General features: G+C 37.7%; 1 protein-coding gene and 1 long non-coding RNA gene across 4 annotated transcripts in view; both read left to right on the top strand.

Moving 5' to 3' along the window:
• LOC126924764 (DENN domain-containing protein 5B) overlaps positions 1 to 26,426 on the top strand; it is an 87,111-nt gene that overhangs the window by 40,044 nt on the left and 20,641 nt on the right. For all 3 annotated transcript variants that reach the window (XM_050739589.1, XM_050739587.1, XM_050739588.1), the window contains exons 2-3: positions 12,597 to 12,706; positions 14,673 to 14,893. In XM_050739589.1, the coding sequence (XP_050595546.1) occupies positions 12,597 to 12,706; positions 14,673 to 14,893 (331 nt within the window). The remainder of the gene's footprint in view (positions 1 to 12,596; positions 12,707 to 14,672; positions 14,894 to 26,426) is intronic.
• Positions 14,900 to 17,024, top strand: LOC126924792 (uncharacterized). The gene is made up of 2 exons (XR_007713697.1): positions 14,900 to 16,441; positions 16,519 to 17,024. It is a non-coding gene; the product is annotated as an uncharacterized LOC126924792 (long non-coding RNA).

Here is a 26,426-nt window from a genome sequence, read left to right as displayed (position 1 = left end):
TCAGCCTAAGGAGAATAAAGATTTTTGCAGCATTGCATCATCGATGATAACTGTCATGACTGGTGTAGCAATCCTCGGTAATTTCGACGGGGAAGAATGCCAAAAGTGTTTGGACCAGATATTTCGACGGGAAGAGAGAAACTACGGTGACAACCCTTAAAACCCTTTGAGTGCTGAATACTGAGTCCGTACGGACGGCGCGCGTCTAGCGCTGACGATCGCTGTGGACGGAATACTTTTTCGTTAGACTGAACTCTGTTGATTGACTATTCAAAGCGAAAATCGTAATAAGTTATAGTAATTCTTTTGCACGAGATTAAATGATTCAAGAGCGTTATTTTTTAATTATTTTTAATTGTTTATTATAAACATTGAAATTTAAAGTTAACTAGAATTTGGGTAATAAACTAGAAAACTAAATTTAGTAAATATAACACAAGTTAATAACTTAGTTGTGTGTGAAAAATTCAGTGCTTGAGAAAACTAAAAAAACCAGATGTAGAGTTTTCTTACAAGTGGTGACCACATCAACAATAACGAGGCACTATTGGCATTTGTTTACTGCCGTAAGGAATGCATTTATATTTATTTCACATAAACGTAATAGTATTACTTCTGCGTAGGTGTACGGAAAAATTGAAAAACCCATACATGCGTCCTTAGTCCATGCCGGGCACTTACAGAAAACGCATATATATGTCCTTAGTCCACACCGATAGCTTTCGCCAGACACCTATATGCGCCCACAGCGCAAAGGGTTAAACCACGTATCCACCGATCGCACAGAAATTTGAACAATTTAGAAATGCCGGATTGGATATATTCAATTGTTATTTTATTCCTTAACACCAGAACCATCAAATCCGTCAAAATGAAGGACTTCAGATTTTCTTCTTTACAATTACTGCAAACATACCTTGGTGGTATCACGAGGTGGCTATGACTTTTTTAAATTGCATAATATATTTTTTACTTCACAGCGTAATACCTGATATTAAGACGAGTTTAACGAGCTGTTATACTATAATCTTGAAATGACCTTGAATCTAGAAATGTGAGGTCATGCAAGAAAAGACATCGTGGAAAATTTTTTTTATTTAAATTAAAATCAAAATGATGATTTTAGATTAGAAAAGATTATAAATAGCGTACATTTATGCATTTAGTTAGAAGTGTTCGAATCGCTGAAAGTTGTTTAGCATTTCGGGATTACTTTCATATGCGTCAATCTCTTATGATTCATGATATAAAATTTAGACTGTGTGGTGTAAATGTTGCACTCTACTTAGTAAGATCATAAGTACTAGTAAGATCATAAAAAAGAATGATTATAATTCTTAACTTTAATGGATATCATTGAGAATACTAATTTTCGTAATTATACGTTCGTAGCAAATTTTCAAATGCGATATTATCAAAAACGCAATTTCACGCGAACAAATTTTATTTTGTATTTTTAACTTCTGTTTACGCGAGGAATCACGTTTTTCCCGATCGCCCAGCGATTCCGAAATTACTTCCAAGTCACACACGTGATAATATCGTTGGTTGGAACACGTTGCGCATCTCCATTGATTGCTAAAGAGTAGAGGTCATGATTTTGAACGTATGTTACAAATACATGTATATAAGTGCAATTACATATTCATATTTTATATATTTTGTGTGATTATAAGCGTTGTTCAGGGTGTTCGAAAATTATTTGTCACATCTACTATAACATTATTCTACACTTATGAATCGGTGAAGATTTGTATAGAAACTACCAGCAAAATTGACCTTAATCTTGAAATTGAAGGTTAAATATTTTTTACTGCATCGTATTTTACTTTCCATGAGGTTAAAAACCGTTTTAAACCGAGGTTAAAAACTATTAGATATTCCACTTTTTCCTTTTTTTCTGTCTTTTCGGATCTACGTAATGGCCATACTTACCATTGTATTTCTATATTTTGGCTAGGTTTATGTCTAAGATTATGCGTTGATTTGAAGTGAGAAGAAAGATTAAATATTCAATCTAATGTTTTAATTGTTCGGTGAATATGATCCGTACATCCAAACTGAAATGATTCACTGAATTGATTCAAGCATTGGAAATCACAACGAATTGGAGCTTCTTCTGGGCCGAAGCGTTCTTTCATTATTCCTTGCCAGTTGTCGGTATATTTCACGTGTTAAAGAATAAGAATAAGTAATAGTAGATGCTAGCAGCTTCATCAAAAGTATACTATGTGAAGTCTATCTGACTGCGAGATCTAAATATATTATAAATAAAATCATTTATACATTTATATATGGAATCAATGGAACTTTAATATTCTCTTCCAAGAGAATGATTGAGTTGCATCCCATGATCTTTTTCAGACTTTTTATTCTCATTATGAGAAGAATACGATGCAATAAAAAATTTCGCCCTGAATTTTAAGGTCAAGCTCAACGTTAATTTCGCTGCTATATTTTTTTTATAACGTTATGGTGATCGTAACAAGTCATTTCCGAAGATTCCATATAATAAAATATTTCAATATTTAAATACATTAAAATAAGTATTTTGCAGAAAAGGCTTATGATATTCTAAGTTGCATAAATATATAATTTCAGTGAACAAAGATTAATCATATAATCGTTTTGTTACAAAAAAGAAATAATCTATTAATATATTCTGGCAACAAACGATTCATTTTCGTTGTAACAATATCTTCGGTTCTTGAGAAACACTAATCTGATATAATCGACGTTGTTAGTATCGTTAAATATTTTTTAGCAAGTTCTTAGTTCTTAATAGTTAGTCGTGAATTGGGCATATATATATATATATGTTTTAAATTCAATGCTTGTATCCACATATTTGTTTCACAAATTACTTGCATAAACGTTCTTAAATATTCGGTTATTTTGTTCTATATTAGTAATCACGCGAAATAAAATATGGATGTTATGTATTATTACATGTATAGCCGCATATTTTTATATCTGTGCACCCATGCACCTGTTAAAAACTGCACGAAATAAAACACGAACGTGTTACACGTGAAATAGAGATTTCTACAAAGAGTTTCACAAATGTTCATAAACTTATGCGGCCGATACATTCGCGTCTTTAGGAAGGCGCATCTTAGAAAAATCGTCTAGACGGAAGTATTATGCAAATTTTGCATGTCTCTTACCAAGTTGCAGTAGATTTTTATAGTTGCTTGTTAACTCTTCGAGTTAATTAACTACTTAATTAACTCTTCGAGTTAATACGACGCTTCCAAAAGTTGCCAAGCCTATCTCCAAATCTATTCAAAGTTTATTACGCTCTATTTGCGTTGCATATGGATGTCAACATATGAGAATTAGTTACTAATGCGTCGCCGCAGCACTTAAGGAAGACATGAAAATACTTCTATTGATTATCGAGAGAATAGTTGATTTGTCAAAAACTGGCAAACCGTCACACGAGATCGCTGCAATATTAACAATCGGGAAATCTACCGTAAATGACATTATGAAAAAATATCGTTCTGAAAAAAGCCTAGAAGAGCAACCACGATGTAAAAGACCATGAAAAAGTATTAAGAGCGTTGACCAACTAATATAAAGAAAATCTACAGTAGATGCAAAAAAGACTACTCTTTAAATAGCCTACGAAATACGTGAGGAAGGAATTGCTAATATTAGTCGCTCGTCTGTGACAAAACGTTTAGATCTTTTAGCTAGATCAGGTACAAAATATCCTTTCATTAGTAAGATGAATCCGAATTTAAACTGAACAATCGACGATTGGAAAGATGTGGCATTTTCTGGTAAATTAAAATTTAATCTATTCTGGAATAGCAGAAGACAATATAGGAGATGTTTTGTTGCAAAAATATGATGTGAAATATACCAGTATTAGATACCAGTATTAAAATACGATGAAGCAAATATAATGGTTTTGGCCGTATTTTCTGCTCAAAGGATTGGTCCACTTTTAAAAATTGAATTAAGAAAGGAAATTATGCACAATATCATGCAGCGAGATATCTGATCGGAAACTTTTGCACACCACTGTTAACTACGTTAACTATTAACTCCGACGTAGCTATATATTAGAAACCTATATCTAAACATTGACGCAATTTATTTAATTGAGTAAATTTCAGATAGTAAAATTGAGTATTTTTTGTTTTGAAAACTCGTAAGTATCTATAAGTTTTATAATTTCAAAAAGGGTTCAAGAATTAGACTGGGAAATTATGAATCATCTCCATATATTGATTGACCTAGCAGCATCTGATTCAGCTTGTTGCATAATATTTTCATTTATTACTTAAAATAACGAAAACTTAGCGATCTTCTAAAATTTCTAAAGTATGTAATAATTTATTCAATTATATTGACAAATAAAAAAATGGTAACAGCAAATACAATCATAGTTATAGAGTGTAAATGTCCCGTCTTGAACCAAATATAATATATTTTTTAGTATGTTCTGCCGCGCAACTCATCTGCATTCCAACCCGCGCGGCTTGACAGCCAACAGTCTACGTGCCTTCCTTCGAACCCTCCATAGACCCAAGGACCCACCATTTTTTATTTTTTTTATTTATTAGAATATTTACAATCAATTCTCGTTGAGAATTTTCAGTAACTTCATTTGGCGTGATACAATGACATGGATTATAATAGTTTTATATTGTTGGTTCTAGTAGAATCTAAGGATTTAATCTAGAGGGTATTTTCTTTTTAGTCTGCGGATCTGGTCCGTCGTGTCTAGTAGTTGGGTGACTAATGGGTTGTGGTGGTTGTTGACTCTTGTGTTATATCTGCTTCTGGACTTGTGTATTTCATCTTTCACTGTAGGTATCTTGAGGTCACGGTGAATTGTTTCGTTGGTAACATACCAGGGTGCATTTAATAGGGATCTTAGCGTTTTCGATTGGAAGCGTTGGAGTATTTCAATATTGGAATTACTTGCTGTTCCCCATAGTTGGATTCCGTAGGTCCAGACTGGTTTTATTACGATCTTATAGAGCGTAATTTTGTTCTGCGTGTTTAGGTTAGAGCGACGGCCAATGAGCCAATAAAATCTGTTGAGTTTGTCCCTGAGTTGTTTAGATTTGTCTACGATATGTTGTTTCCAAGTTAATCTCCTGTCCAGAGTCATGCCCAGGTATCTGGCTGTGTCCTTGTTGGGAACTGTTATATTGTTAATGGAGACCTGTGGGCAGGTTTGTTTTCGCAGCGTGAAGGTTACATGTGTAGATTTTTTTTTCATTAATTTTGAAGCCCCATTTATGGAACCACTTTTCCATTGAGTTGAGACCTCGCTGGAGAGTGGATGAGACTATTATCGGGTTGGTGTGGGACGCTAATAGCGCTTTGTCGTCGACAAATGTTGCTATGGTTATTTCTGTTGATATTGGTAAATCGGCAGTGTAGATGGAGAATGGAAGGGGTCCGAGGACACTGCCTTGGGGTATCCCCGCTTCTATTGAGAAAGTTGTGGTAATGGCGTCTACGTATTTAACCATGAATTGTCTTTTGGTTAGGTAGGACTTTAGGATGGAGTAGTAAGTGTGTAGTAGGACTTTTTTAAGTTTGTAAAGAAGCCCTTCATGCCATACTTTGTCGAATGCCTGTTGAATATCAAGGAATACCGCTGAGCAGTATTTTTTCTTTTCGAGGGTTTGGCTGATATTGTGTGTTATTCGGTGGATTTGCTCTATTGTGGAATGCTGCTTCCGAAAGCCGAATTGATGATCTGGCAGGGTTTTCAGATCCTCTAGGAGTGGAAGGAGTCGATTCGTTAGTAACTTTTCGAATAGTTTTGACAAGGTGGGTAGAAGACTAATTGGGCGATAGGAGCTAGTGTCGTGTATTGGTTTTCCGGGTTTAGGGATGAGTGTAATTTGTGACGTTTTCTAGGTTTTGGGATAGTATTCAAGGCGAAGAATTGCGTTGAAGATTGAAGAAATGAGTGCAATCCCTTTTAAAGGTAGTTCTTTAATTGTTTTGTTACTTATTTGATCATGTCCCGGTGCTTTCCTGGGGTTCAGACGATGGATTAATTCAGTAACCTCTAGAGAAGTGAAAGGTTTAATGGGGAGAGACATTTGGAAGGGAGAATGCACGTATTCTGTTATTTCAGGAGTGGGGTTTGAAAACGTTGGATAGGTAGTTGGCGAAGAGGTTGGCTTTTTCTATAGAGCTTCGTGCCCATCCGCCTTGCGGACAACGAATTGATGGGATTATTTGGAGGGGGGGGGGGGGGGACGCGTGAGTTTCCTGGAAGCCTTCCATAGTGAGTAGTTGGAGTCGGCAGAGGGGGACAAATTGGCAAGATATTTTTGAAAACCGTCATTTTTATACTTTTTGATGATTTTGGTTAACTTCCTAGTTGCGTTGTTTAGTTTGCGTTTGTCATTCGGTGTTCTATATTTGGATTTGCCATACTCTTCTTAGTCTTCCTCTTTCTGTAATTTTGTTCTATATGTAATGGGGATATTCGTGTTTGCTGATAGTAGTCTTAGTTGAGGAGTTGAGGAGCGGATAGCGTTTATTATGCTCATGTTAAGTATTCTATGGCAGTTTCGATATCTTCCGTTGTTTTTAGTGAGATTGAGGCAGAGGTTGAGGGATTAAAGACCTCTCTAGAGAGCTGTCAGTTGGTGAGTTGGTTGTGAATAAGACCATTAGGTGGGTTCTCGATTATTACTGAACTGACTGTTGCTATTACGGGGGAGTGGTCGGAAGAGAGTTCAGCCGAGGAGTTGACTTGGACATATCTAGGCGAGATATTTTTGGTTATGAGGAAGTCGAATAAATCGGGGATTTTATTAGTGTCAGTGGGCCAGTGTGTGGGTTCATATGTGGTGAGGTAGTTGAGATTGTTGGTGGTTATGCTTTTCAAGAGGTTTTTGCCTCTTGCTGTGACAAGTCTGCTGCCCCATTGGATATGTTTGGCGTTATAGTCTCCTCCAGCTATGAATCTATTGTCTAGGGCGTCAAAGAAGCTGTCAAAGTTCTCTTTAGCAATCGAGTGTCTGGGAGTGCAGTATACTGCTGAGGTGGTGATTGTGCCATGGCGGTCTTCTATTGCCACGCTCGTGGCTTGAGGGTAGTCTTTCTGGAATGATGGAAGCTCGTAGTGCTTAATGCTGGATTTGATGATGATTCCGCTACCGCCGTGTGCTTTTCCACTGGGGTATTGGGTGTGGTAGAAGTTGTAGCCGTGTATTTTGAGGTAGTTTTTGTCGGTGAAGTGGGTTTCAGATATGAGCATTACGTCGATTTGCTGTTGTTTTAAGAATAGTTCTAGTTCAAATTTGTGCTGAGCTGGACCATTGGCTTTCCACAGAGCTATTCGCATTGGTTTTATTTTGCTTCTGTGCGTATAAATTTGTCCATGAAGAGTGTGAGTAGTGACAGCAAGTTGTTAGTTTGCTCAGTTTTCTTCTCGATAAGATTTTCGAGTCTGGTGAAGTTGTCTGTGTTTTGTGGGGTGGGAACACTCTTTTCTGAGTATCCACTGTGGGTTTTCGAATTTTTTATGTTTCCTTGTGCTGCCTGGGCATAGGAGATTGATGGTATGGTGAGTTTTTGGGGTCTTGGTTCTTGTATGGTTATCTCCTTGGGTCTCAGCTTTGGATACTTAGTATTTTGTAGAGTTTTATAGGCTGAGCATCCTTTGTAGTTCGCAGGATGCTCTCCTTGACAGTGGATGCACTTCACGGAGGTTTCTGGGGATATAGTGCATTGGTCAGTGGGGTGACTACCTGCACATTTTACGCACCGGAAGTTATGATTGCAGTATTTCTGCGTGTGACCGTACCTTTGGCACCTTTTGCATTGTACTATCTCTTTCTTTACAAGAGGTGGTTCGAATTTAACTATGGAGTTCATCAGCCGGTTGACGTTGTAGATTTCTTTGTTATTTTCTTTTTGTTTTATATCTACGAAAAATAGCGATAGTGGATTTTTTGTGACTCCATGTCTAATGTTGTTGATGTTGGTTACCTCATGGCCAAGTTTTTGAAGTTCGAACTTTAGTTCGTCTAGGTCGACTGAGTGGTGGATATTGCGTAGCACCACACGAAATGGTCTTTCTTGCTTGAGCTGGTAAGTGTGGAAGTTGGCATTCAGGGTTTTTAACAACTTTGTTAATTTTCTATAGGCGTCTAGGTTGGTCGGCAGAATTTTTACACGGTTGTTGCTGATTTTCAATTTATATTCCTCCTTGCTGATTTCTTTTTCGATTGTCTATGTCATTGATTGAATGTCAATGACATCGTCAATGAAGATTTGCAGGGGAGGGGGAATTTTTTGGGTATGTTGTGTATTTGCCGCTTCGGTTGTGTCCATTGCGTCTTCTGTTGCTTCCAGTATCGCGAACCTGTTGTGGGTGGTCACTTGACTAGCTGGTGGGTTGGTTTGACTCTTGTTCACATTTGTCTTGAATGCTTCCAGCTTGCGTTTTTTTCGTGTGCTGGTCGTTTGCAAAGAGAGATGTGTTGCCCCTTTGCCACGGGGGAGGAAGAACGGCGGTGTTATAACTTAGCTCCGGAGAGCCTGTTTGGAATGTTTGGGCCATCATCGAGCTAGTTAATTCAATATGAAAAAACTAGTCGAGAGGCTGTGTGAACACTTAACTAGGTTTGTTGGATTCGCTTTCGACAGGTGGGCGTCACGTGTAGTTTTGTGAACTTCACAGGGCACTGGACACACGTCTGCACGCTTCGGCACTCACCAGCAAATTGAAGGACCCACCATAAAGTTGAAATCCTAACTGCATTGTTCGCACATATGGTTTAAGTCAATCTGTTTGCCCGCAAAGATTTTCTAATTCTAGAAGTGTTTTCGGCCGGTTTTTAGAAAGGTCCTTGGGTTTATTACGCTCTCTTAAGAATTACGGAGAAAGCGGGTAGTGGCCTAACGAAAAAAGCAGAGATCTACCTAACGGAAAATCCGAGTTTCCCCATAAACAATGTCGCCTAGGACCCAAGTTGGTAGGAGACTTCTTCCTCCTATCTTCCTTCCCAACATTGGTCATAACCAATCGGCATCGCGGATCATCGCCCTCACTTTCCTAACTAAAAATGTAAGCAACGAATCCGCGTTCTTCGTTCAAAGGGCACACCCATACCGAGCTGTCCTCCTTTCTTCCATCAGAATAAACTTCAGAGTTCCATCATCTCTCACGGTGCCTAGAATTCCTACAGTCCCTATAGCTCTCACCGTTCCTATATCTCTCCGAGTTCCTTCATCTCTCAAAGTGCCTACAAGGCTTAGAGTCTCCTATGGCTCTCACAGTATCCAGAAGTCCGACAGCTCCTACAGCTCTCACGGGCCTAAAGCTCCTATAGCTCTCACTCTCTCATCTAAGAATAATCCTTCGCTTCGTTATCTGTATCTTAATCAACGGTGTTATTATTTAGTATGATTGTATAAATTGTTGGAAATATATATTTTTATAACTCTGTGAATCCCAGTGTTATACCACAACAATTACCCCTATTATCCTAACCGAAATAAGGGGATCGAACTATTCGTGGTGTCGATTATTATAATCGTAACGGGAATTTACGACTCCCGTTGACGCGTATTCTAACGACCGCGTCTCCCCGCGATAGCTCGAAAATACATAATATGACGCAAAATTTTAATAATTGGTTTATGTGTGTTGGATTCGCTTTCGACAGGTGGGCGTCACGAAATAAAAAAGGTTAAAAATCACTGAAATAGAATAAAAAATATTAAAATAACTTATTTTCTAAATATGTTATTATTTAAATAAATATTTGAATAAGAGTTTATTCTGATAATGTCCTGTCTTCGCAGAGAATCCGTTTTCGTTAGCCAACAATTATGCACCCCGTGTAATCAAATTCTCGCTCGACGAGCCCACATCATATGCATTCCATCATACTGCCTTCCCTGACAGTTGTTCGATCACGAACGATTAACCTTGTACAAGGGTGCTGTTGTGTCTATCGTGTGCGAGGCAACTGGAACATTGCCAAGACTTTCAACAGTCTCATTCAGGTCGAGCTGCTCTGGGATATGTACCACATTCAATAACAAGTTGCCGACGCTGTCGTGGAGAGACTCTAATTTTTCTGAGGAAAGGAGGAGAGCCCTCTTCCTCCTCTATTTCTCTCTCTCTCTCTCTCTCACTCACTCCTTTTCTTGCTGTAGGAATTGCAGCTTCCAAGATGAACTTAGGCTGCACTGAATTGTTCTTGGAACAATGTGCAAACTGGAATAAAGTAAATGCACCCCTGCTAAAACTCTTTTTCAAATGTTGAATCTCTCCCTTTTCTATATGTGTGTGCGTCTTTTTTGTCTTATCTGGAACACGTATGCACATCACTTTTCTCGTAGAATGGTTGACCGACTTGAACGTTTCTCGTGCAACGAGGAATTTACACTAATTATTTCGCTGTGATGATACTCTGTCTATGAAAAGAGGCTTCTGTCAAATACTTGGATCGAAAGTGTTACGAGGTTTGGAGATTGGACATTATTGTGTGGGAATGTAGGCGTTGAAAATTATATAATGTTTTGGAATATTTTGCGATCGAGGGTATAGAAATGTACACTAGTGTTCAAAAGTAGAGTGCATATCTTTAATTCTAAAATTACAGGTCAGATGAATCGGGCTAGCACTAGTGACAAAATAGCTGTTGCTTTAGCATTTGTGTATGACATTATTAGAGGAAAAAATTGAACTTTGATTGATGCGAGCCAGAGCAAAAATAGAAGATCAGTAACCGTGTCGTCAAATACGCGCACATTCATATAGACAGTTGCCCTAATCGTAAACGATAAAACTATCGCAGGACAAATTGTCGCTAATATGCGGGGCCTCGAATTGTAATGTTCAGTATAATCTGTATATAATCATTCTGTATAATCGTCGTAGCTGTATATGATAAAATATTATGATGCGATTAAATTGAATTTTTAGATTTAATATCCTAGGTTAGGCTTTTATCTTTTTAAAGTTCATGTATTATAGCTATCATTGAATTAAGATAGTAGATACATATAAAATCATAAAAAATATATCATTTTATTGTGATTATAATATGCAATTACTGTAAGATCAATGCAACTTGTTCAATATGCTAAAAATATTTACACAGAAGATTGCAGTCGTGCAATTCCTGACAAATAATTGTGTTACGTTATTGTAATTTTTTTGTTTTCTAGTATGACATTGAAAATTATTTAAGTACAATATAAGATTTTATAAGAAACGGAAAGAACAAGTTTTGAACAAATTTGTAACATATGTAGATTCTACTTCGTTTAGCTCTAAGAAAAGACCCGAAGATTGATTAAAAAGAAGAACATGTTTAAGTATTTGGTTAAAAGGTCACGGTTTCCACTTATCGTTAACAAGCATTACAACTCATCATTTTCGTAACATGTTGTTTATGATCATAAATTTCAGGCTTTTAACTTACTTGAAGACAATGTACGCACAACATGTGAATTTAATTAATCTCTAACATGCATTTTTTTTAGTTTACCGTTACAAAATAATTAATTTCTTTGAAATGGGGAATAATTAACAGTTTTGTAAAGATTTATTAAATCAAAAAGGCAAACAATGAGCATATTAGTTACATCACCTAAATTGTTAATGTTTTTTTAAAGAACATGATCACTATTAATAAATTTTTAACATAATTAACACTAGAACTACCAAACCAATCAAAATGATTAATATCAGATATTTTGTCTTTCTAATTACAAAAACCTGCAAGTATATTTTTTAATAGTAATATTTAGTCTTAGTTAACTATGTATAATATATTTTATTGCATATGAAAAGTTGGCAGATCTAGTATTAAAAGAAAGTCGATGCTTATAAAGAAACTAAAAAATTGATTAATAAATGCACTTATCTGATTTTATCTCTCAAGTGCTATCGTTGGGACATAAATAACCACTACAAATTAAAATAGGGATTGCTTAATATTAAAATATTAATTTTATTTTGTGTTCTATATTTTACGCGATATATTATATACATAACAAAATAATAAAAATACCCTGAATACCTTAAAGTTAAGGAATCTAATCTAGTTAGTTATGGTCATTTAACGCATCAATATCAGTCGAGGATTAATTATTAATCAGTAAAAATAAAAATAACTAAATTATTCAGTTTTCATAAATGTTGTCACTTTTATATTAATTATTAAAGAAATAATATTTCTTCAAAGAATATTCGTTATAATATAATATAATACAATATAACATAGTATAACATGATATAACATAATATAACATAATATAACATAACATAATATAATGTAATGTAATACAATACATGCATTTTTATCTTTTGGCCCAACGTCCTTGAAAAAGAAAGGATCCTTTGGATTTGTTTAGGTTAGACAGAATTAGAGCAAATTAATATAAATTAATGTTTATTACGAAGAAAATAGCATGAAATCCGAGGAGAGAAAAAATATTACGAAAACATAAATTTTTTGTATTATTATCCTTTTCATATCATAATTATATGTGGGTAATTATGTACATGCACATGTATGCGAGTGATTAAAATGTTTTATATAACTTAGAAATTTAACAAAATATTGTCCTTTTTATTTCAGGCGACTCCTTACAATGTACTCCTCTGGATCGAGCGTATAAAAGCAAAGTTTTGGGGCATTATCCTGATTCTGTACCATGGAACCCCTTCGACGAACACGCTGTGTGCATGGTACGTTATTAACAACAATTATCGTTTCTGAGAATCATAATGTGAGAAACACAATTTTTTCAAAATTTCACGATATTCGCACGAATTGATTTTAATTTTTGTTAACCTTAGAAACTAGGGAATTTCGTATTACCTAGAACTTTATCACAGATCATTTGGACCATATGTGATTTTCTTCTTTTCGTGCATGTTTTTAATAATCATTATGGGGTATTTCTAAATATTGTTTGGCAGAGTGATATTCAATAACAGTTTTCATCAATTTCTTTTTTCAAAGTGTAAATGCATTATAAGAACGTAAAGAACGAATGATTGGCTATTATAATTATCAAAAGTTGAAACAATTAACATATTTTATTTAAAAGTACAAAGAAATAATGGTTTCAAGCGATTACAAAGAAAATTTAGCTTAATATAAACGAAATTTGTTTCAATTATGTTTTACCAATCTTCATACGAATTACATAATCACATAATTGATCAGTGTATGATGTCACATCCTTATATGATTATACCATGATTTCTTGAATGGTACAGATAAAATTATGAAATTGTATATGTATTTACCATTTACCATTTAATGTCTCAGTATATAATGTTAAAAATATAGACAGTAATTAACCATCAAAATCTAAAAACAAAGGGCACCAATGAAGGCAAGGAAAAAGAGAACAATAACAGTCAAAATGTTTGCACCTAATGTTTTAATGGATTATGTTTTAGCATCTTCGGTATAAGTATAATATTTCCTATTCGATATCTTATATCCTGTACCCTATATGTTAAACGATATTGAAGTTAAAAAAGAATTATTATTATTGTGTTCATCCTTTAAAGATAGCTCAAATTCGTATTGGAGTTACAAGTAGGCATGAAACTCATATAAATCTTGTAAATTTATATTAATACTTTCTAAACTTCATCAGATAACATACTAATGCATCATTTCACGATCTAAAAACTAAAATGAGAATCGTATTAATAATGCCAATTTCTACATATTTTTACTCTACTCGTCAATTTATGTATTTTTAAACGTATCTATAAAATACTAATAACGTATAATTATTATAAAAATTCAACACTCTATACGCCCTAAAAGTGCCCGCGAAAAATATACGTTTCTCAAACTATACTTTCTTAAAAGTTCCTCACCGCGGAATATACTCACACAGAAAGAACATTACTGCTTTTTATTTATTCAACCATCTTTATCGCGTAACTTCATGTAGTTCCATTGAAAATTCTGTTAAGGATAAAAGAAAGAAGAGGAACAATGCTTTTGACAAAGTTTGATAGAATCAGTAAATTGAAAGATTAAAAGTATGAAGTATTTTATATACATATAGTGAAGATATTTTCATAGTTGGTCGTTTAAATACCTAAAGAATATAAGCTATATTCTTGTCTTTAACATATTATACAAATTATATTTCTTATATTTTTAATTTTATTTTTACAATATCAATGACTTTTTTTCAGATAAATTTGATATCTTACACGAAGAGACAAGATGCTGAGCTATTTTTCATTTTCTTTAACAGGATTTTTTAAAATTTAATGTTTTTAGTTGATTTTGAGATGAAATATTTATTTTCGTAACAATTAAAAAGTTCTTTTACAATAGAGAAACCATTTTTCATTTATCTATCTGATCCCACGAAACTTAACTTCGAGTGGCTTCTCTCGAAAACACCCTTGAATATAGAAAAAGGAAAAGGCACGGTAGGTACTTTTCGCCAAGCTCTAACAGAATTACTGGGGCGTAAAATTAAGAGTGCAAAATACTCGACGTATATATGGTAAACTGGGTACACATTGTTCGCGATCAACAGCGTTATATAGGCTAACGCATCCTAGTTGCGAATGCTAAAAAGTAGAGGAAGAAAAGACGAAGGAAAGAAGTAGTGGAGAAATGAAAAGGCGTTGTATGCAACGTCTGTTCATTAGATATTCAATCTTGCAGCTCTGCTTGCCGAGCGGCCTGAGATTCCGAACCCAGAAACACTCGGTGGAACCGACGTTTCACTCGTTCGTGCTCACCAAGGAGGACGGACACAGAACCTACGGGTTTAGTCTTGTTTTCTACGAGGAGTGCCGAAATCGCAAGATATGCGCGGCTATGCAAACTCTGCAAGCGATGCACATCACAGAACTGAGCAGCGGGCAAAACGGTACACCACCAACGTGAGTCTTCTTTCCGTTGTTTATTTTCCTTTGCTTAAGTTCCTCCATGATGCGGTTGAGCCTTTTGTTACGTTAAGGATAACGTGATTAGCAGATTGCACCTATTTATGCGAATTCATATTTTTATGAATACGATTAGAGAAACGAGACACAAGAACATTTTGTCTAGTAAAGAATATAACGAATATTCTAATTTGAATACTTTATACTCATTTTGCACATCATACTCATTTTGTGTATTTCAGTACCTTCAAATTTCTTATCAATGCATAAAAATCTGCAGCCTAGCGATCAACTTAGATCATTCTATAGTAGATCGATTGATATTTTTTGTATCGTACAAGATGGTTCAGAAGGAAGTTTAAATCTTACCTACGTACGATACCGTGCACAAGTATTTGGACAACTGTCGCAATTCGCTTAAAGATTGATATTTTTTTATATTTCGAAAAATATGATTGAAGAACGCTTCTTTACTGTTATTACCTGTTATAAGTAGGGTCAAATTCCCTGAAAAATTCAAATTAAAACAAGACATATATCTACATCACTCAGGAATCCCGTTTATTACTATTAAATATCTAACACTTCATAAAATCTATATAAACTTTTAGAATGTAGCTGGAAACATAGAGTTGTTCCAATCGCGATAACACACCAACATTGAATGATTATTAATCTCTGTAGGACTAGTATTCATTCACCTTCGATTATTGCTCTTTTAATTCTACTAACTAATATCAATTATTGCTATTTATTTATAATTATTGCTAATTATTTGTCAATATCTATTAACAATATGTATATGGTTGCCTGAGATAAGATCGAAAGCAAAAATTAGATTAAAATGTTCCATTTAAAATATATTTTATATATCTGTAATAATTTAGAAGTACGGTTTCATGTAACATTTAAATTAAATTATCAAGGAAACGATTAATCAGAATTTTGTATTCATGAAACAGATTGTGATTCAATATTGGAAAATGTTGTTAAAACCATTTGCAAGAGTTATATTATTATAATAAATCATAATAATTATGAAATCCTTCTGGAAGGACAAGCAAGAGTTAGAATAAACAAAGGGGTCCAAAGATAACCTGTTGATGTTGAATACCAAAAAAGCACTTCAACTAAAAGGAAGAAATGGGAAATTACTAGCAGCATTCATAGATTTTCCAAAATTCTCAAAGCCGTTTTGCACGAAACTGAGTTCGTAATTTTCTCTCGAATATGGATTTTCTAGTTTAGTTTGTTGTCCAAATGAAGACTAAGGTATTTGATGGAGTTTGTTTGCTGGATTTCTGAATCATGAAAATAAATTTTCGGAGTTGGTATATTTTTTAAGCAATAGAGTGGAAACTAAATTTTTTACAGAGGACCGACAAGAACATTGAAACCTGGCCAATTTTTAATATATTAAAGATCTAACGAAGCCCAACTGTGAAGAATACCCAAAATTGAAGACCCAAAGGGTATATAGCAGAATTATAGCTCAAGTAAGATTGTCCACGAGGCATGAGATGTGGATTGACTATGATAATGGAAGTACGTTAAAATTAAATGACTGAGCTTTGCCGACTTTGTAATATGGACAAAGTAGAAAATTTGAATCATCTTTTAAGTGTATGCCCACAGCTCAATAGAGCGAGGGGAGAAGAATGGAATTTTCCACAAATGCTGATTTTAAGAAACATCCAGTAAGCAAAAGAGTTCGTGTACTTTATCCAGGCATTAATGAAGACAATAGGGTTGGAATCGTACATTAATCGTGTAACTATCATTTTGTTGAAACTAAGATTCAAGGATAAATTTATACTGTATTAAATATATAGAAATTTATTATTATAATATAAATTAGATTAGATTAGATTAAGAAAATAGTATTAATTGTTATGCAAATATCTATCGATGCAGGTATATAAGCATAAACTATATAATATATGCCAAACAAATTTCTTGCAATAGGCATGTAGTCTAATGAACGATAAATTTACTATTATTATTATTTATTATTATTATATTTATTTTCTCTAATCTAAATTCTATTGAAAAAATTTAAGGTCATTTATTATTAATTTTCAATAAGAAGTATAAATCTAAAAATTAATAATTTCTCGATTGCATTACATTCATTGTCCTTTCGAGGATATTGTCGAACACCTTTTTAATAAATTTATTTTCCATTTTCTACCATTCTACTTAGAAAAACTTCATTTCAAAAGCTATTTATTTTTTTGACACTTGTTCTTTTTATGGCTCATTTCGAACAATTCCATATATGTTCTGTAAGGTTTGTATCAAGTTTATATTGATTACATTTCTAAAAATTTATTGAACTTAGGAATGATTTGACACTAAGAAGAGGGTGTTTAAATATTCGTTTTTGTATAACAGCCTGTGAAGACGATTGCAAAGATTATGTTTGATTAACATTATAAGATCAGCAATGTACATGTAGCCTAATCGTAAGACTTCTGCACAGTATTATATTTATGAAGTGAAACTAATTAAAAAAATTTTCAGTTTCATTCAATACAAATACAGTATCAAACAAAAGTATCTTCGTATAAAATTCTTTGCAGATCTGCAAAAAATGTGATTCTCTATTTAATGTTTTTGCAAAATACAACTATCGACTCTAAAGTTTAACTATACTATGAATTATGAAATTTAAAGATAGTTATAATAAAGAAAATAGAAAACGGACTAATCATAGTCCGTTTTCAACGGAATAAAAGCATTGGCACACTTAAAAAATTTGTTATTACGTGTATTCTACCTTCTAAATATTCTAAATGTCCTTTTATTCCTAATATTATTTATTCCTAATTATTAAATGTCCTAAATATTCCCAATTTTGTCACATCTGTTATCTCGCGGGAAGTTTCACCATTCAAACTGATTGTCATTTTTTTAGTTAGTAAGATTGTTTTGCGGAAAAAAGAAACCTGAATAATGGGAAATAAAATGAGAAAAGAAACAACAATAGCTAAAAGAAAGATTATGTTAATATATGATTATATTAAAATGTATTAAATATATGTGTATATAAGCAAAGAAAATCTTACTCGGAAATTAATAACCGGAACAGTAATAACCATAACAATAATAACAACAACAATAATAATACAAGATTGGAGTTCACTACTAATTATGCAGACGAAGATACAACATTTTAGAAAAAATTACTGTTTCCAAATGAAACGAAATTTAATACTTTTCAATGCGATGGTCGGGCTTTAGATTAGCGAAAACTGAATACTGAATTTGTTGAAGTGAATCTCACTTCTAGGAAAACTCTACATCTCTAGCGTTTCAGTTCGCTGTTGAGTGCCGAAGCGTGCAAACGTGTCTCTAGTGCCCAGTGAAGTTCGAAAGTAACACGTGTCACCCAACCGTCGAAAGTGAACACAGCGTGCTCCTATCTTCCCAAGTGTTTCCTATCCGCCAGAAAGAAGAAAAGCCTACGCACCTAACCCCAACCCGAACCTTGCCTTATAGCCTCACGACTAGTTATTCATATTGAAATAGCTAGCTCGATGATGGCCCAGCAATCACCACCAGGCTCGCCCGCGCAAACTCACAACTACCCCGCACTACTCCCCCCGTGGCAGAAGTGCAGCAGATCCCCACGCGCCAACGACGTCAATAAGGCGAAAAAACGCAAAATTGAATCACCAAACACAAACTCGAACCAACAGCAAACAACACAAATTAACACTCACAATAGGTTCGCAATACTGGAATCCTCAAACGACGCCATGCAAATCGCAGGCCCGCCACCAAACCACCACGCATAGAGAAGCCCCCCTCCCCAACCAATATTTGTTAATGATGTCATCGACATCCAGACAATGATCAAGTCCTTAGAGAGAGATATCTCCAAGGAGGACTACAACCTGAAGATTACCAACAACCAAGTCAAAATCCTGCCGACAAATCCAGAAGCCTACAGAAGCTCACCAAGACGCTTAGGGCCCTGAACGCCAATTTCCACACCTATCAACTCAAAGAAGAAAGACCTTTTCGGGTGGTGCTACGAAACATCCACCACTCCGCAGACATCGACGAGCTAAAAACCGAACTATCTAAACTCGGCCACGAAGTCATCAATGTCAGCAACATAAGGCATAGAGTCACGAAAGACCCGTTATCCCTATTCTTTATCGACTTAAAACAGAAACCCAACAACAAGGAAATCTACAACATCAGTCGCCTAATGAACGCCATCGTAAAATTCGAACCACCGCAAATCAAAAAGGAGATAGTGCAATGCAAAAGGTGCCAAAGATACGGGCACACGCAGAAATATTGCAACCATACCTTCCGCTGCGTCAAATGTGCAGGAACACACCCCACCGACCAATGCAGGAAATCACCGGAAACCCCAGCGAAGTGCATCCACTGTCAAGGTGACCATCCTGCCAACTACAAAGGCTGCTCAGCCTACAAAACTCTGTACTCAAACAAGTACCCCAAACTTAGAACAAAAGAGGTAAACTACCAAACACCCAGCTCGCCGAAATTCACCTTTACCCCAATCCCCCCAACCAATCAAACACCCAGCCCTACCAAACTCACCACTCCCTCAACCTCCTATGCCCAAGCGGTACAAGGCACTCGAAATACACCAAATAGCCACAGGGATCCTCCCCAAAATAGTGCCCCCACCTCACCTAATTCAGATAACGTCTCTAGGCTTGAAAAGCTAATAGAGAAACAATCAGAGCAAATAAACAATTTGCTATCGCTATTAACACTCATCATGGATAAATTAATACGCCCCGACACAAAATAAAACCAAGACTCATAGCTCTGTGGAATGCCAACGGTCTAGCGCAACGCAAACTTGAACTAGAACTATTCTTAAAACAACAGCAAATCGATGTGATGCTCATATCCGAAACCCACTTCACCGACAAAAACTACCTCAAAATACACGGCTACAACTTCTACCACACCCAACACCCCAGCGGAAAGGCCCACGGCGGCACAGGAATCATAATCGAATCAAACATTAAGCACTACGAACTTCCACCATTCCAGAAAGACTACCTCCAAGCAACAAACGTAGCAATAGAAGACTGTCATGGTACAATCACCACTTCAGCTGTATACTGCCCTCCCAGACACTCCATCGCCAAAGAAGACTTCGACAACTTCCTGGACACCCTGGGCAATAGATTCATAGCCGGAGGAGACTACAACGCTAAACACACCCAATGGGGCAGCAGACTGGTTACAGTAAGAGGCAAAAACCTCCTCAACAGCATAATAACCAACAACCTCAACTAGCTTACCACATACGAACACACACACTGGCCCACCGACACAATCAAAATACCCGATCTCCTTGATTTCCTCATAACTAAAAATATCTCGTCAAGACACGTCCAAATCAATTCCTCGGCTGATCTCTCCTCTGATCATTCCCCCGTGATAGTAACAGTCAGTTCAACTATCATCGAGAATACACCTAATGGCTCCATTCATAACCAACACACCAACTGGCAGCTCTTTAGAGAAGTCTTTACCCACACAACTTCAGCCTCAACCTCACTAAAAACCAATGAAGAAATCGAAGCAGCCACGGAATACCTAAACGCGAGCATAATAAACGCTATCCGCGTCTCCACACCGGCAAAAACGTCCATCAGCAATCACGAATACCCCCAGTACATACTAAAAAAAAATAGCTGAAAAACGTAGACTAAGAAGGATATGGCAGACCCATAGAACACCGGAGGACAAACGCAAACTAAACAACGCAACTAGAAAACTATCCAAAACCATAAAAAACTACAATAATGACCGTTTTCACAAATATCTTGCCAGCTTGTCCCCCACAGCCGACTCTAACTACTCACTATGGAAAGCCTCCAGGAAACTCACGCGCCCCCCACAAATAATACCTCCAATCTGCCGTCCGCAGGGTGGATGGGCGCGTAGCCCTATAGAAAAAGCCAACCTATTTGCCAAACACTTGACTGAAGTATTCCAACCCCATTCCTCCATAGCTGCAGCGGACGTCACTGAATACCTGCACACTCCCTTCCAAATGTCCCCTCCTATTCAACCCTTCACTTCTGCAGAGATCATAGAAGCAATCAGTCGCCTAAACCCCAAGAAAGCAGCAGGTCACGACCTAATAGGAAATAAAGCAATCAAGGAACTTCCCATAAAAGGGATTGCTCTCATCGCATCAATCTTTAACGCCATCCTCCACCTTGAACACTTTCCTAAGGCGTGGAAAATCTCACTGATCACCCTCACCCCAAACCCGGTAAACCAATATATGAAACCAGCTCCTATCGCCCAATCAGTCTTTTACCTACCCTGTCTAAACTATTCGAGAGGATGCTCACGAATCGTCTCCTTCCACTCCTAGAAGAATTGAAAACACTCCCAGACCACCAATTCGGCTTCCGAAAACAACACTCAACAGTAGAGCAAATCCACCGCATAACCCACATGATCAGCCAAATCCTCGAAAAGAAAAAATACTGTTCAGCGGTATTCCTAGACATCCAACAGGCATTCGACAAAGTATGGCATGAAGGGCTACTCTACAAGGTCAAAAAGATCCTACACCATCCATACTACTCCATCTTAAAATCCTACCTAACCAACAGACAATTCATAGTTAAATGCCTAGACGCCACTTCCGCAACATTCCCAATAGAATCCGGCATACCACAAGGTAGTGTTCTCGGACCCCTACTGTTCTCCATCTACACTGATGACTTACCCATATCAAACGAGGTAACAGTAGCAACATTTGCCGACGACACAGCACTATTAGCTACCCACGCTGACCCGGCAATTGCCTCATCCACTCTCCAGCCAAGTCTCGACTCCATGGAAAAGTGGTTCCAAAAATGGGGCTTTAAAATAAACGAAAAAAAATCCTCTCATGTAACCTTCACGCTCCGAGAACAAACCTGCCCCCAGGTCACCATTAACAGCACAATAATCCCAAGCAAGGACTCCGTAAGATACCTGTGCATGACCCTGGACAGGAGGCTAACTTGGAAAAAACATATCTCAGAAAAAACAAAGCAACTAAAGGAAAAACTAAGAAATTTCTATTGGCTCACGGGCCGACGCTCCAAACTAAACATACAGAACAAAATAACCCTCTACAAGGCCGTAATAAAACCTGTCTGGACCTACGGAATCCAACTGTGGGGAACAGCAAGTAACTCCAACATTGAAATACTCCAGAGAGATCCCTATTAAATGCACCCTGGTATGTTACCAACGAAACAATCCACCGTGACCTCAAGATACCTACAGTGAAAGATGAAATACACAAGTCCAGAAGCAGATATAACACAAGAGTCAACAACCACCACAACCCACTAGTCATCCAACTACTGGACACGACGGACCAGATCCGCAGACTAAAAAGAAAATACCCTCTAGATTAAATCCTTAGTTTCTACTAGAACCAACAATATAAAGCTATTATAATCCATGTCATTGTATCACGCCAAATTAAGTTACTGAAAATTCTCAACGAGAATTGATTGTAAATATTCTAATAAAAAAAAAAATTTCTAGCGTTTAGTTTTTGGCACAACGATTCTCTTTCAGCAGCTTCTTTAGTTTCTATTATAGTGCTGCGGAAAGATCATCAACATACAGACAATATCGACGATAAAGCGCAAATGCCGAAAAGCCGAAAGGGTCGGAAAACTTCAATAGGCCTAACGGCCATCAATATATTTCGGCACAGCAGCAGTTGATGTTCAGTTAACCACCCGAGAGTCAAGAGTCAGAAGTCGTTAATCGAGAGTTGTCATATCACACTACGGCATTAAGTTCACGTTAAATAATCATCGTTTTCTGTTTAATCCACTGTAATAAATCCATCTATCAATACTGTTACGACGCCTAAACATCTGCATGCCAGCCCTCGCGACCGGACAGCCAGCGGCCTGCGTAACGTCACTCCGACCCTCAATAAACCTAAGGACCCAATATAGTCTTTCGCTGTCACTGTATTGTATCAACAGGCGTCTTCAGTCAATACCTTTGTCCTGAAGAATTTCTTAAGCCAAAAAATATTTTTCGAAGCACATCTGGTTTTTAGAGAGGTCCTTGGGTTTATTAGGTGCGCTGAAAAAATACGGAGAAAGCGAACACGCACCCATTGGGAAGAATCGAATAGCTAGTCAATAAAACAATCAGGTTTTCCCATGGACAAGGTCACCTATCAACCACGATGGTAGGAGGCCTTCTACCCATCCCTTCAAGCATCAGCGTAGGGCATAACCAATCGACATCGCGGATCGTTACCCTCACTTTTCTTAACGAAAAGTGTGAACAACGAATCCGCGTTCGTCATGCAAAAGGGCACACCCACACTGAACTTTCTTCCGTCTCAACGCAAGAGCGCCCAATTAGTCAAAGATCTAACGCCTAACTTCTAACATTAAGTCTCATACCGTGCTACTTTTACATCTATATTATTTCAGTGCGATAAGTTATTAAGTGTTTATATCTATTCAATCGTGTATACTAAGTGTTGGAAATATATACTTTAATTCTGTGAGCCACAGTGTTACCATACCTGAATCACCCCTATTATCTTAACCGAAATACGGGGATCGAACTATTCGTGGTGTCGATTATTCTAATCGTAACGGGAATTTACGACTCCCGTTGACGCGTATTCTAACGACCGCGTCTCCCCGCGATAGCTCGAAAATACATGGTCCTTCGAGCCGGATCACGTGCCATCAAAGAAGTGCACTGACCAGTGACTATACAGTGTCACGTGAAATCCACATTCCAACACCTTAGTCAACTAACCAAAGGAGCAGCCACCGGAGAGGAACACCTCCTTCGTTCAGCATCTACACGAGCCCACGCCACACTGTAGCAAGTACAAAACCGACTCTCAGACCAACGCTCATTTGATCAAGGTAAGATCGTTCCTACCATTAAAATCAAATATGGCTCAACCTGACTCGATCAGCACATTGAGGCGGAGACGAAGCGGCCTCGCCAACCGCTTTACAATCACGAAGCGTCAACTCGATGAATACGAAGAGTCTGGGCAAGTAAACAACGGCTACTTAGTAGCTTGCCGTCAAGCGTTCGACGAGGTCTGGAAGAAGTTAATCGCGGTTCAAGACGAGTTAGAAGGGTTAGATGAAGGGGAAGTTGATCGGGCCGCCTCGTTGTATCAAGAGAAGCTGGAGATTGACATACGGTTCACAGATCTCCTTGATAAAGTACCCGCACCAAACCCCTCGCCAACGAAAATGCGCGATTCATGCGTGAAGCCCGAGCCGATACCAATCACCTTACCAGAGGTCCGCGCTCCTCAGTGCGACGGTGCCCTCGAGAACTGGACCTATTTTTATGACACGTTCTCATCCACTGTGGATCGCAATAAAAATTTAACAAATGTTCAGAAATTTCAATATCTACGCTCCAGTGATAGATATCACTGGACGGGCCGCACGGAGCATCCAATCATTGGAACTCACAGATGCCAACTTCCCCATCGCGCTTAACACATTGAAGGAGAAATTTAATTGCCCCCTTCGGATCTGTATGCGTCATTGGGAATTGATGCGCAGTTATCCCGAAATAAAAAAGGAAACTCCCGAAGCCATTGAGGATTTGCTGGAAACCATCAGCGTAAATCTCAAAGCGCTCGAAAGATTAGGACAGTCTGTAACTTCAGATGTAGTACTTATCGAGTTGATCGCGTCAAAATTGCCTTCGTCCAGTATGCGTAAATGGCAACGTACGTTGCCAAATCAGGAAGTACCTTCTCACCATCAGCTGATGGAATTCCTAAAAACACGGGCCAACGGGAATCAGCTCCTCTCTAAAGTAAAGAAAACAAAGGAGTCATCCCCCAAACATCATAGTCACCGACATAACCTACCACATGGACGAACCTATGCCACAACCAGCAGGGCGCTGGTGTGTCCGACCTGCGACGGACCCCACAAACTCAGAGATTGTAAGGTTTTCAAAGCCAAATCAACCATAGAACGCCTTCAACTCGTAAAAATGGCATCGCTGTGTACAAACTGTCTAGGCAACGGACATTCGATAACACAGTGCACCGCGCGTTCGTGTCATATCTGTGGGCGACGACATCATACGTACCTACACCGAGAACAAATACAAGAAAATTCTCGGTCGTCGAGCGGTCGGTCGTCGGGCAGTCGTTCATCGAGCGGTCGGTCGTCGGGACGTCGTTCATCGCACAAACGATCCTCTCATGGACAATCGCCATCCGGATCATCGAAGTCGCGTTCGGTTCACCATTCGAGACGACCCTCCAAACATTCAAATAACCATACACCTTCGGCTCCAAGCGATACGAAAGTTCACACTTCGTATTAGTCACGCGCATCACGGACCAAGGGCAATGTCCCAGATTCCTCGTCCAAAACCCAACCAGAACAAAACTGACTAGACAAACGGGCCGCAAAGGGAGGGACCGAAGTGACACATATATCTTCAGACGTTACACCGCATCATGATCTGCTGGTCACAACACAGATCGATGTGCTAGACAAGAGGGCATCACCAATTCGAGCCAGAGCACTGCTAGATACTGGCTCTAGTATGAATTTTATGACTGAGAAATTCGCAAACTCCCTCGGTATAAAACGAAAGAGATGTTCGGTCCCAATCGGAGCCCTCGACGACTTGACCACCATCGCAAGGAGCCAACTAACGGCAACCATTGTTTCTATGGATGGCAAATATGAACGCACAGCAACGTTCTTAGTAATCCCAACAATATCATCGGCAGTCCCAGACCACCCAATCGATCGGTCCGCTCTCCAGATACCCAAAAATCTAAAATTAGCCGATCCAACATTTCACATACCAAGCCCGATCGAAATATTATTAAGCTCGGGACCAACGTTAGCATCATTATGTGTCGGGCAGATTAAAATACCACAATCCATCGACACTGAGTTATGTTTGCAAAAAACTCGCTTCGGTTGGGTTATCGGGGGGAGACCACCCACGCAATCGGGCACACATTCGCTTCACATTACCACAGCCGATCTACAAACGGATCTCGCGCGATTCTGGGAAATCGATGAGGGACCATCCACCATACATTTATCGGAATCGGAATTACAATGCGAAGAACATTTCCGTAACCATGTCCGACGCAACAAGGAAGGGCGATACATCGTCGCCCTGCCCTTCAACGAGAAGCTTCCCACTCTTGGGACATCAAAGTCCGTTGCAATGAGTAGACTCGCCGCTCTTTCTCGCCGGTTCCAACGCGATAAGAAATTCGAAGCCGCGTACAACACGGTGATCCAAGAATATTTAGACTTGGGTCATATGACCAAGATTACGCACAATCATCCCTCAAACAATGGTTACTATTTGCCGCATCACGGCGTGATAAAGGAATCGAGCAACACCACTAAACTCCGGGTAGTGTTCGATGGATCAGCAATCAGCACCACCGGAGTTTCTCTCAACGATACTCTGCATACCGGACCCAAACTCTAAGAAGATCTGGTTGAAA

The sequence above is a fragment of the Bombus affinis genome, chromosome 15 (genome assembly GCF_024516045.1).
Source record: "Bombus affinis isolate iyBomAffi1 chromosome 15, iyBomAffi1.2, whole genome shotgun sequence".
Classification (NCBI taxonomy): domain Eukaryota; kingdom Metazoa; phylum Arthropoda; class Insecta; order Hymenoptera; family Apidae; genus Bombus; species Bombus affinis.
Note: the sequence above shows the minus strand (reverse complement) of the source record. Positions and strands in the feature narration are given on the sequence as shown.